The sequence below is a fragment of the Saccostrea echinata genome, unplaced genomic scaffold (genome assembly GCF_033153115.1).
Source record: "Saccostrea echinata isolate AGI-Se365-2 ecotype Australia unplaced genomic scaffold, CSIRO_AGI_Sech_v1 ptg000035l, whole genome shotgun sequence".
Classification (NCBI taxonomy): Eukaryota; Metazoa; Mollusca; class Bivalvia; order Ostreida; family Ostreidae; genus Saccostrea; species Saccostrea echinata.
The window spans coordinates 1479047-1490000 of record NW_026889784.1 but is presented as its reverse complement, the minus strand read 5'-3'; the positions used below and the strand labels follow the sequence as shown (position 1 = coordinate 1490000).

The 10954-nt window shown below is 34.8% G+C and overlaps 2 protein-coding genes and 1 long non-coding RNA gene across 3 annotated transcripts in view; 2 read left to right on the top strand and 1 right to left on the bottom strand.

The window, feature by feature from the left end:
- LOC133199731 (uncharacterized) overlaps window positions 1-4908 on the bottom strand; it is a 37891-nt gene extending 32983 nt beyond the window's left edge. The window contains exon 1 of the mRNA XM_061335597.1: window positions 4566-4908. Coding sequence (XP_061191581.1) covers window positions 4566-4890 — 325 coding nt within the window. The 5' untranslated portion in view covers window positions 4891-4908. The remainder of the gene's footprint in view (window positions 1-4565) is intronic.
- Window positions 1-10954, top strand: part of LOC133199747 (low-density lipoprotein receptor-related protein 6-like) — a 314855-nt gene that overhangs the window by 268627 nt on the left and 35274 nt on the right. The window lies entirely within an intron of this gene.
- On the top strand, window positions 9567-10789 carry LOC133199738 (uncharacterized). The gene is made up of 5 exons (XR_009722826.1): window positions 9567-9689; window positions 9777-9933; window positions 10179-10295; window positions 10386-10507; window positions 10628-10789. It is a non-coding gene; the product is annotated as an uncharacterized LOC133199738 (long non-coding RNA).

Sequence of the window (10954 nt, the reverse complement as noted above, 5' to 3'; positions counted from 1 at the left end):
CTATCTATTCAATTTGTTTCAATAATACCCAGGAGTAGAGAAGAAGATTTTCAAAGAAATAATGCACTTTCACTATATGATCTATATAGCCCACCCCTAGCACCAGAACCCCTCACCCTGGGGCCATGAATTTCACAATTTTGGTAGAGTCACTCTTGCTAATCATAACTATGTATTTAATTTGTTTAAATAATACCCAGGAGTAGAGAAGAAGATTTCAAAGATATTTTGTTTTTTCACTATATAATCAATAGAGCCCCCCCCCCCCCCCTTTCACCAGAACCCTTGACCCTGGGGCCATGAATTTCACAATTTTGGTAGAGTCACCCTTGCTTATCATATCTATCTATTCAATTTGTTTCAATAATACCCAGGAGTAGAGAAGAAGATTTTCAAAGAAATAATGCACTTTCACTATATGATCTATATAGCCCCACCCTAGCACCAGAACCCCTGACCCTGGGGTCATGAATTTCACAATTTTGGTAGAGTCACCCTTGCTTATCATAACTATGCATTCAATTTGTTTCAATAATACCCAGGAGTAGAGAAGAAGATTTTCAAAGAAATAATGCACTTTCACTATATGACCTATATAGTCCCGCCCTAGCACCAGAACCCCTGACCCTGGGGCCATGAATTTCACAATTTTGGTAGAGTCACCCTTGCTTATCATAACTATGTATTCAATTTGTTTCAATAATACCCAGGAGAAGAGAAGATTTTCAAAAAAATAATGCACTTTCACTATATGATCTATATAGCCCTGCCCTAGCACCAGAACCCCTGACCCTGGGGCCATGAATTTCACAATTTTGGTAGAGTCACCCTTGCTTATCATAACTATGCATTCAATTTGTTTAAATAATACCCAGGAGTAGAGAAGAAGATTTTCAAAGAAATAATGCACTTTCACTATATGATCTATATAGCCCCGCCCTAGCACCAGAACCCCTCACCCTGGGGCCATGAATTTCACAATTTTGGTAGAGGGCTCAATGCTTATTACAATCATGCCAACAGTTTGACTGCTTGATGTCCAGGAGTAAAGAAGATTTTTAAAGATTGCATTAATTTTGGTGGTTTTAGCCCCACCCCTCAGGCCCCAGGGGGGCAGGGACCATGAAATTCACAAATTTTGTTCCCCTTCACACATAGATGCCATATGCTAAAATTGGCTGAAATTGGTTCAGCGGTTTCAGAGAAAAAGCTGAAAATGTTCAAATGTTAACACACGACGCATGACGACGGACGAAAACAGATAGCAATAGGTCACCTGAGTGACTCAGGTGACCTAAAAATTAAATAAAAATATCATATTAAACAATATCAATTTAGTCTTTAACAACTGAATCTATACCAATTTAATTTTAAAATAAAAGACTGGCCATCAAATGACATACATGTATGCTATAAACTGACCAGCAGTTCTTCTGTCTAATTCCCAAAGGATACAGATAAGAACTGCTTGATCAGAGATGCTCTAACAGAAATGATTGAGACAGCTAGCCTTCCTACACTGAACTCATTAAATAATCTTTAACTGGATGCATGTCCACTCATTACTCCCAAGGGATGAATGGATCTGCGCTATCTGCTTTGTAGTGCAATTAAAATGCATATTTATGTCATTCTGAAATTAAATTTGTCAATGAAAACAAAGATTTTTTTTTTCAATTTGTTACAAAGATTTATAAAAAGAAAAAAAAATGGTAATCTTCATGCATCATTTTAATAAGGTTCCTGCTTGACTCTTAGATTTGTAGGGACTAACTACCATAATTAAAACTTTTTTTAAAAATACTTGTTGTTTTTTTTTTTAGATTCAATGTCAGACTGGTTTTAAGCTGCAATTCATATGGACAACGGGCATGCTAATTCCAATATCATACCCCCCCCCCCCCCCCAGTATAATTAGTTTTAATTAATAAGTTTATTATATGATATCAAATTAGTTTATTATACAATATCAAATTAGTTTTAATTACTTTTCACCAAACTCATTTTAAAAGTTAGGCTAGCCCACAAAAACTATTTAATCCAACATGGCTGATTCCTCTGCCCAATTCCCAAGAGATATAGATAACACCTGCTTGATCAGAGATGCTCTACCAGTTAGCTCATCACACTAAACTCATTAATTTCTCTTTAATTTGACATGCAATTTTCTGTTATCAAAATTCTCCTTGACCAGTGCTTGATAATTACACCCATCGGAGAGTTGGAATTTCTCTTGTAACATTATATTTGTTATAGATTGCTGTAAAGTGTATAATGACAAAAATTAGTATTCCTTGATTTTAACATTTTTTTAATAAGGATACTGCAACACTTTTACATTTTTTGGGATTGTGTAATTTAATAGTAAAAAGACAGTTTTTTTTTTTAAAAATTTCACTTAAATTAAAGGTCACAGTGACCTTGAAATAGGTCACGACACACCTTCTACCTAAGATGCATAAACTGGCCAAGTTTGATGATTCTAAGTCTAATAGTTTTCTAGTTATGAGCTAGACAGGATTTTTCCATATTTGGCCATAGCATCTTAATTAAAGGTCAGAAAGACCTACTTTTAGTGCGCGACACACCTTCTACCCAAGAAGTATCAGCTGACAAAGTTTTATAATCCTAGGCCTAATAGTATTAAAGTTATGAGCTGGACACAAGAAAAGCTAACAGACAGACAGACGGACAGACATGAATGCCATGTCCCGTCTAAAGATGGGCATATAAAAAGTTTATGCACACCACACAAATGTCCATAGCATTAGCTCTTTGAGCTAAAAATCCAGGGTCAGTAGGTAGGATTTTTTTTTTTGGCTAATGTACAATCTCACATATTGACAGGTAATAAAGTTTCCAGTTTAAACATGTTAAAACATTCATTTTCACATTCCATAAGGCCAAAAAAAATAATAGTCTTGTTTCCTGCTACCCAACCTACCCTATTTTTTAGCCCCCGACCCTAAAGTTTTTTTTAAGTTTTGGAAGAAAAAAAATCGGGAATTTCTGGAATTTCATTGTTCTGTCACCGTAATCGGTTTCCGTGTTAACACAAAACAAGCATTTCATGAAATTCTTGTTTTAAATATGGACTTTCATAAAATACCACTTGAGTTGTGCATAAAAAGAGATCAAATTTAATTTTAAAAGACAACGTTGACCTGTGACATGTTTAATTTGATCTTGTATTAGTTCATATCCAAAAAAAAATGCTGTCGGAAAAAAATAAAATAAAAATATAAAATAAAATAATTTTCCTACCTACCTACCCTATTTTTTTCAGGCCGGTAGCAGGAAACAAGACTATTATTTTTTTTGGCCTAAATGCCTAAATAAAAGCGTCAAACATCCTCGAACTGATTTAACTATCTTTATATCCTGAGTATCAAAGCATTTAATCAAAAAATTCAAAAGCTACGGTATATCAAGTATATTTGTCACTTTACGCATTGCACACGCGCTCACATGCATGATGACCATGTCATCTTGGCTACACTGCTAATATATCTTTATATCCTGAGTAAAAGAACATTTCATCAAAAAATATAAAAGTTATGCCTATATCAATTATATTGGTCATTTTACGTACAGCACACGTACGCACTTGCATATTGCATGATGACCATGTCGTCCTGTCTACAATTTTAATATATCTTTATATTCTGATTATCAAAGCTTTTCATCAAAAAATATAAAAGTTACAGCTATATTATGTATATCGGTCATTTTACGCCTCACACATGTGCACATGTGCATGATGACCATGTCATCTTGTCTACACTGTTAATATATAACTTTAAATTCTGAGTATTAAAGCATTTCATTAAAAATTATAAAGGTTACAGCCATATCATGTTTTTATGCATTGCATGCATGTGTACATGCATGCATGAGCATGAGAAAATACCCTGCAAAGTAAAAGTGGCATGAGGAAAAAAGGAATTCCTATTGTTTTTGTCACAAAGTACAACCCCTGTATACGACATTTAAAAATTTTCTGGTAAAGCAGAAAACTGATAAAATATTGGCATATCCTTGCAAAGGATGAAGACTGTGAAAAAGTCTTCTCTGAATTACCTATTGTTTCCTACAAACGCAATAAAAACTTAGGTGATATTCTCACCTCCTCAATAATTAAAAAAAATTATTTCTTATATGTATAGACAGCTGATAGATGCTTGCACAAATAAACTCCTGATGAGGCGGATTTGCAGTAAAAGGAAGAAAATTATTTCTTCATTATAAAATCAATTTATATTAATATACCTCGTATCAAACCACTGAAACACTAAATTAGTGTAGAGTCAAGTGATTGGAGGTACATGTACATGTACGTGGCTGATACTATCAGTGATAGCAGCCACTTTTTTGAAATTTCGGTTCATGTGCACTCTAATATGTAGATTACATGTTATATGTTGACATGTTTTTTGAGCTATAGGTTTATGAAGTGCAATTAATTAGCTCCCAAGAAACTGTCCCCATGCCTACCCCCTCGGCACATGTTTCTTTGGCATTAAAAAAAAACTATCCCCTGCCATCAAAGTAATTTCTTTTCTCACCTTTAGCTTTGTAAAATGCATTAAGGCGTAAAACAGCATCTTTCATGTGACCTTCCATGTTTTTAATGTCATCGTTGCTTGCTTTTTCCAAATTTTGCAAGAAAGAAACTCCGTCTTTGAAGATTGATGTAAACGGGAAAAAGCATGGTCGTCGTTTTATTTTGTCCCTTAACACTTTATATCCACAAGAGACTTCTGAAAATGAAATACTTTCCGTCCCATTGCAAGATTCTAGTTTGACAATAGCAAACTGCAGCTTATTTAGTCCCAGGGCAGTTAGACCCTCAAATATCCGCTTGTCAAACTTCACATTACCCTCCTCCATCTAATTCTAAGTACACTGTTTGGCAAGTGCAGTGGCAGTGACTGGAATCGGGTAACACGAATCACCGGAATGCCCGTTAATCACCGAAATGCCCCTTAAAATCACCGAAATGCCCAATGAAATCGCCGAAATTCCCCTTCATGTGATTTTACATCATGTTTTCCATGAAAAAATAATGCTTATATTTTTCATTAATGCATAACTGCTTGTAAAATCAAATATTTTCAAATATTTTCATGCCTTGCATCTCGATGCGTATAGTGTTCAAAGGACGATAACTCGTATTGAAGATAAGCCATCTACATGAAATCTTCGATATTGCGGAAAAATTACCAATGAAATCTCTCGTCAATAATCAGGTGACAACTGATTATAATTCATACTTCATGAGCTTAAATTGATAAATGAATGCTGAAATTCGTTCATAATCTTTATTATTACTGGTGCACAGTCAATAACATGTCATCAAAGCAGATAGCAATATATAATAAAACACAGAATATGTGAAGCTACTATTTCAAAAAATCACATCATTTACATCTAAAAATATCAATGATGTATGAATAAATATCGATTTAAAAATATTCATACAGCATATAAATCCATTAAGCAACTATAAAGGAGCGTCTCAAACACATGACGCATAGCTACATTTTAAATCACATAAAATCAATAAAATTAATAATAAAAACATAAATAATGCATATTTAAAAAAAAAAAATCATGATGACAAGATGTCAGGCAATAAAAAATGCAGACTAATTCTACACATGTGATTGCTTAATTTACCGGAAAAAAATCTTTTTTTTATGCGAATTTCAAGAGATTAGTACATGTAGTAACAGTGGAGTCCTACCCATTTCTGGGCATCTCAACAACAAGATACGGCGTACGCACTGTTACTAAATAAATATTAACCAGCTGAATCATTCGGAAAATTTAATTTGTTTTGGGTTTTTTTTAATGTTTTTGTCCTCTCGTTCATTTTTCGGTTTTGCTGGCCGATCTTTTTGCCTATATAGTGATCTGGGTTGAACTACAGTCATTGTACCGTCGGTAGCTATATATAGAGGTTACAGTCATTTTGTCTTTTGGAATAAATTGTCTAAATCGTCTGTAATGTCTGTCACGCTCCTCTGTTGTTTTAGAGACCCAAACAGTCCTTGTTACCCCAAAGTGTTCATAGATCTTTGCAAGCCTGAACTGTCCTGTACCTACGATTGTCTTCCTAATGTCTTTAAATTGGGCCTCTTTGAGAGTTGTCAGGATGTTCACAAGGTCTAAAAGGGGTTTTGATTTCCAATTTATTGCCTGCTTTAAGATATGATTGAGAGACTCAGAATTGTTATTTGTCCACGCGTTTACTACTAACCCAGTACATAACGGTTTGTTCACTTTATCCTTCAAATTTGATTTAAGTTTGTTTTGAAAGTACCTTAGAAATTCGCCTGACAACTCTCTAGATGCGTCTTCTATGTCATCGGATTTCGCGTCGAAGCAGATACTACCGTCGGCATTGATAAGTCCGTCCCTTCTAAGAATCATATCTAAAATCTTTTGCCTATCGACCTTGTCAACGCAGTCATCAATCAGCTTCTGTTTTGTATTTTGATAAAGATGACGTTTGCAGAGGAGATGGGTAGCTTCGGGAAAAGCTGAGATAACTGCGTTCACAAGGTTAGCTTTTTAAAAAAAGCTGAGAGTCAGCCACTGGAATACAGAAGGTTTCTTTCTTGTTTTGTGATGGTATATGATTTGTTTTATCCGTCATGTTGTGTTTCTTAAAAGTCAATGTAATCTAATTTAAATTCGCCTAATGCCATCTTTAAAAAAGTGTTTGGTTGCCCTCTCCTGACCAACTGGCCAAAAATTGCCCGACTCAAAACATTCTTTAACCTCCAGGAAACAATTTTTTTATGCATTTCAGAAAATAAATTTTGAAAATTCAGCATTGATGTTAAAATTTTTCTAGGAAAAAAATTTCCAACCTACCTAACCAGACCCAAATTTTTCATCCTGAGAATGGAGAGGGCAAACCAACATTATTTTAAAGTTGGTCTAGTCGTTTTCTTATTTGTAACATAATGCTGTACATAATAAATGAACAAAGCCACTTAGATCCCAATCATTTAACGTTGATGAATGTATACATTTTCAATTCTACTGTTAAATTCTATAAATGATATTGATTATGATGCACAAAACGAAGGTAGACTCTCAACTATCTTAGTGCCACTGTGGTCAGTTTCTCACCTGTGGGCGCGGTTCACGTGCACAAGCTGCACTCGCACGTCTATCACTGCGTGGACCCTGAGGCCCACGCAGAAAATATGTAAACGAGATTAAACCGGGCTCCCGGGCCATAAAGCAGATGAGCTCACTTTTGATCTCATTCCTTTTATAAATTTAAGTGAGACTGAGACAAAAATGACTTTTGATCTCATTCCTTTTATAAAAGTGAGACTGAGATCAAAAGTGAGCTCATCTAAGTTTTATGGTACCAGAGGCATGGCGCAAGCGTCAGGTGTTCCAGGCTTGTAGCAAAGTTTTTCAAAGTAGAGAGGAAGGGGGGGGGGGGTCCGAAAATTTCCCGCGTGTCTACGGGTCGATATGTCGCTGCATGTGTGATACAATCTTCCGTACAAATCAAACAAATCCCAACAGTTAAAGGTTACCGAAAATAGCCCGATTTTTAATAATAAAAAAAAATTATAGACCTACCAGGGATAGAATTTAACATTAATTTTGTGCTATTAAACTACTACCACTCAAAGAAGACAGACCATTGTAGAAAATGTTATCGATGGGTTAACCTGTTTCACCTTTCAGAGTAACCAATGAACTCGTCCAAGGATGCATTGACGGCCGCTGAAAAACTTACTGTCCCAGCGCGAAATTTTAATATAGAAAGCGTTGCAGCTGCGGAGCAGCATTCATAATTCCTTCGTCATAGAATAGCATCCGACATATCTTTTAATATACAGACATTTTTAAGATAATCTTCATTTTTTGTCTCGAAAAATGTTTTTATCTACAAAAATATTACATGTATATAATTTAAGGACAAATTTCATCGGAATCATTTTTCTGCATCCAGGTGCTCGTAGGACGCATTTTCAGTGTGTGTGTGGGGGGGGGGGGGGAGTCGAGGACCTGACATAAAAATGTTTTCCGTTGTTTTTGAGGGGTAAGATCGTAAATGAGGTTAGATTGAATAATTAATACCCCATTCCTTCAGGTCATATGTACTCTTAACAGATATGTCTCTTTCAAGAAGAACAACACTAAAAGAAATTGGACAATATTATATAAAATCTGAACACGAGCAAAACAGTCTACATGTGGGGTATTTGTGATAAATGAATGTCCCCATTTAAAGGTCAAGGCTACATACAGTATCTTTTGTTATTACAGTTTTAGTAGTAAGGCCATAAAGTTAAATCATAATTATTTTAAAATTTACATATGTTTCAAGATGTAAGACTTCTTTTTTGTAAAACGTATTTAATTAACCCAGAACTTCTTTTAAATTTCTGGTAGAAACACAGACTTATGGTTCACGTATTGCAGTCTTTTTTTACAGGACAGCAACTTATCATGTAAATCATAAGATTTTACTGTCTTACAGTGGTCTTCTAATGTTTTCATAACTTTCATCATTTAATTGAAAAGAGATTCATTTTTCACTGTTCTGGGACCTTTGTGGCAATTGGATTATTGTGTGAATTCTGACCCTTACATGTCTTATGCAAGATATTGATCGAGGGAGTCTTGCATCAGGCATCCAGAGGACGGCGATTGAGGGTATATATATCAAGTTTTAAATGTGCTCTACATATAACTTTAACTTCTTCTATAAGAACCACTGAAATATTTTCAAAGTATCGTATAAAACAGTACAAATTTCCCACTTAGGACAATCCATGTCTTTAATTTTTCGAGAACAAACGAAGAACAATGCAGTCTATAAATAGCTCTAGGTTGTGTCTTAATTCAGAGAGCGTGCGTGAAGAAGCAGGCCTTTTGATTGGACCAGATAGTACGGGTTTCTTTAAAAAAAAAGTCGTGTAAATATTTTTCCCAGAATTCCAAATTACGCAAGCGCACTTGCAGTTTCATCCCACCGTAACTAGTCAGCCCGAGGGCTGACTAACAAGGGCTTGTTCTTCGTCTGACCCAAAAACAAGATTTGATTTGTTTGTCCCTGCTAGTTTGTTCGGAGATGATTAAAGGAATTACTATACGATTCAAAATCACTGTTGTCGTGTATAAATAATGGTCCTAGAAAAATTGGTACATCCCCCGTATTGTCAGAAATTACGCTAACTTGTTTGTAGCATGTGGCTGTTACGTGCATATCGCACAGATTGAAGCTTTTATCAATTCCTAAAATTGACTGGCTTGAACAACACAAGTTCTTAAGATCCGCCATCTGTTCGTCAGTGTACAATATGAGGCATGGTGCCTAATTACCCTGATCCCTAACGATTGATTTTACAAATGAGGAGTCATTTGCTACTAATTTATCGATTTCGCTTATGTGATCGACTATGTTTCGTCTGTGAACTACATGTCCGTCCTCAGTTCGTCTGTCCTTCTTTGTGTCGTTTAATTTTTTGTCAAAGACCTGTCGTTTACTTGTTGGCCCACTTAGTTCGTCTTACCTTTTAGCTTTTTGTACTGGACAGAATTTGGGAATATAACAGAAATTGGTAGATCATATATGGATGGAACGTCAAAAAAGTATATAGCAACAACAGAAATTGGATGGCCAAACGGTCTCGCTATAGAGTTTATATGTAAGTACAAATATAGTCAGTAACATTCTCCATATCTTCAAAAGCTAACACTTTGCAAAGGGAACATATAGCTTTTTTATTGTGTAGCCAACAGACTATACTGGACAGATGGTCTTTGAAATCGCATAGAGTACTCAGATTTAAATGGAGGAAACAGATAGGTTTTAACAACTGATAATGACGCACATCTAATGAGCATTGTGATTCGTGGACAATTTTTATATTACACTGCGTGGAATAGACAGTAAATTAAAATTCTACTCTTCCTGTACAAGTAAAATAATTTTTAGATATAAAACATTCATATTTTTAGCAATTTGTTTTAGCATTAAAACTTGTACATAATTATTTGATTTGAAGATGAAAATGTGCAGACCAAAAGTTTCAGTACTTTAATTTAAGAAATATACTTTATATTCAGAATCAAATATCCTTTATATTCAGTATCGTTAAGTTATTATCTTGATAAATGTTTTCTTTACAAAACAGGAGTATAACAAAGATAAATAAAGCAGCGGGTTCCAAAGTTACGTTTATGACAAACCATCCAGAGCTTGGTCGACTTGATAGTCTAGATATCTATTCAGGTGATTCAGTGGATGGTAAGTTAGGATTTGAAAATATGAAAGAATAAAGATTTATCTGTCAAAAAACTTCTAAGGCAGTCATTAGATAGTCATACGTCCTTTTAGTTAGTAGAATTTGTTCAAAGAATAACGGAGGATGCAGTACGTTCTGCTTTCTAACACCAACAGGAAGAACATGTGGATGTCAGGATAATGTTAATTTACAAGCAGACCAAACAACATGTCAAGGAGGTTATCAGTTTTTATTAATTGTTGTAAACAAAAAAATTGAAATTTTATGTATTGCGATATAAGACAATTATGCCTTTTTAGACGATTTAATTAATTTTTGGTTAACATTTTTATTGACAGTATCTCACTGTGACACTTCTCTACAGATTGTAGATTTCCATGACTGTCTTCCATACCTTGGACAAACTTGTCAAGTTGCGTGCAAATCTGGATATAGGCTTGTTGTCAAAGCATCTGTCACTTGTGATCAATCCGGACATTGGAATCCATCCCCGAATCCTTTGTGCACCGGTAATTTGTTTGAATTTAAATTAGTTTGTTGAATACGAAAATCATTCTACAATCAGAAGAAAATATAGAGACGACATTCAGCAGGAAATGAAAATGTTTTCGTAAACGTTTTCATTTCATATTCTTATCATTCTTTTCATAAGTTACATGTAATTA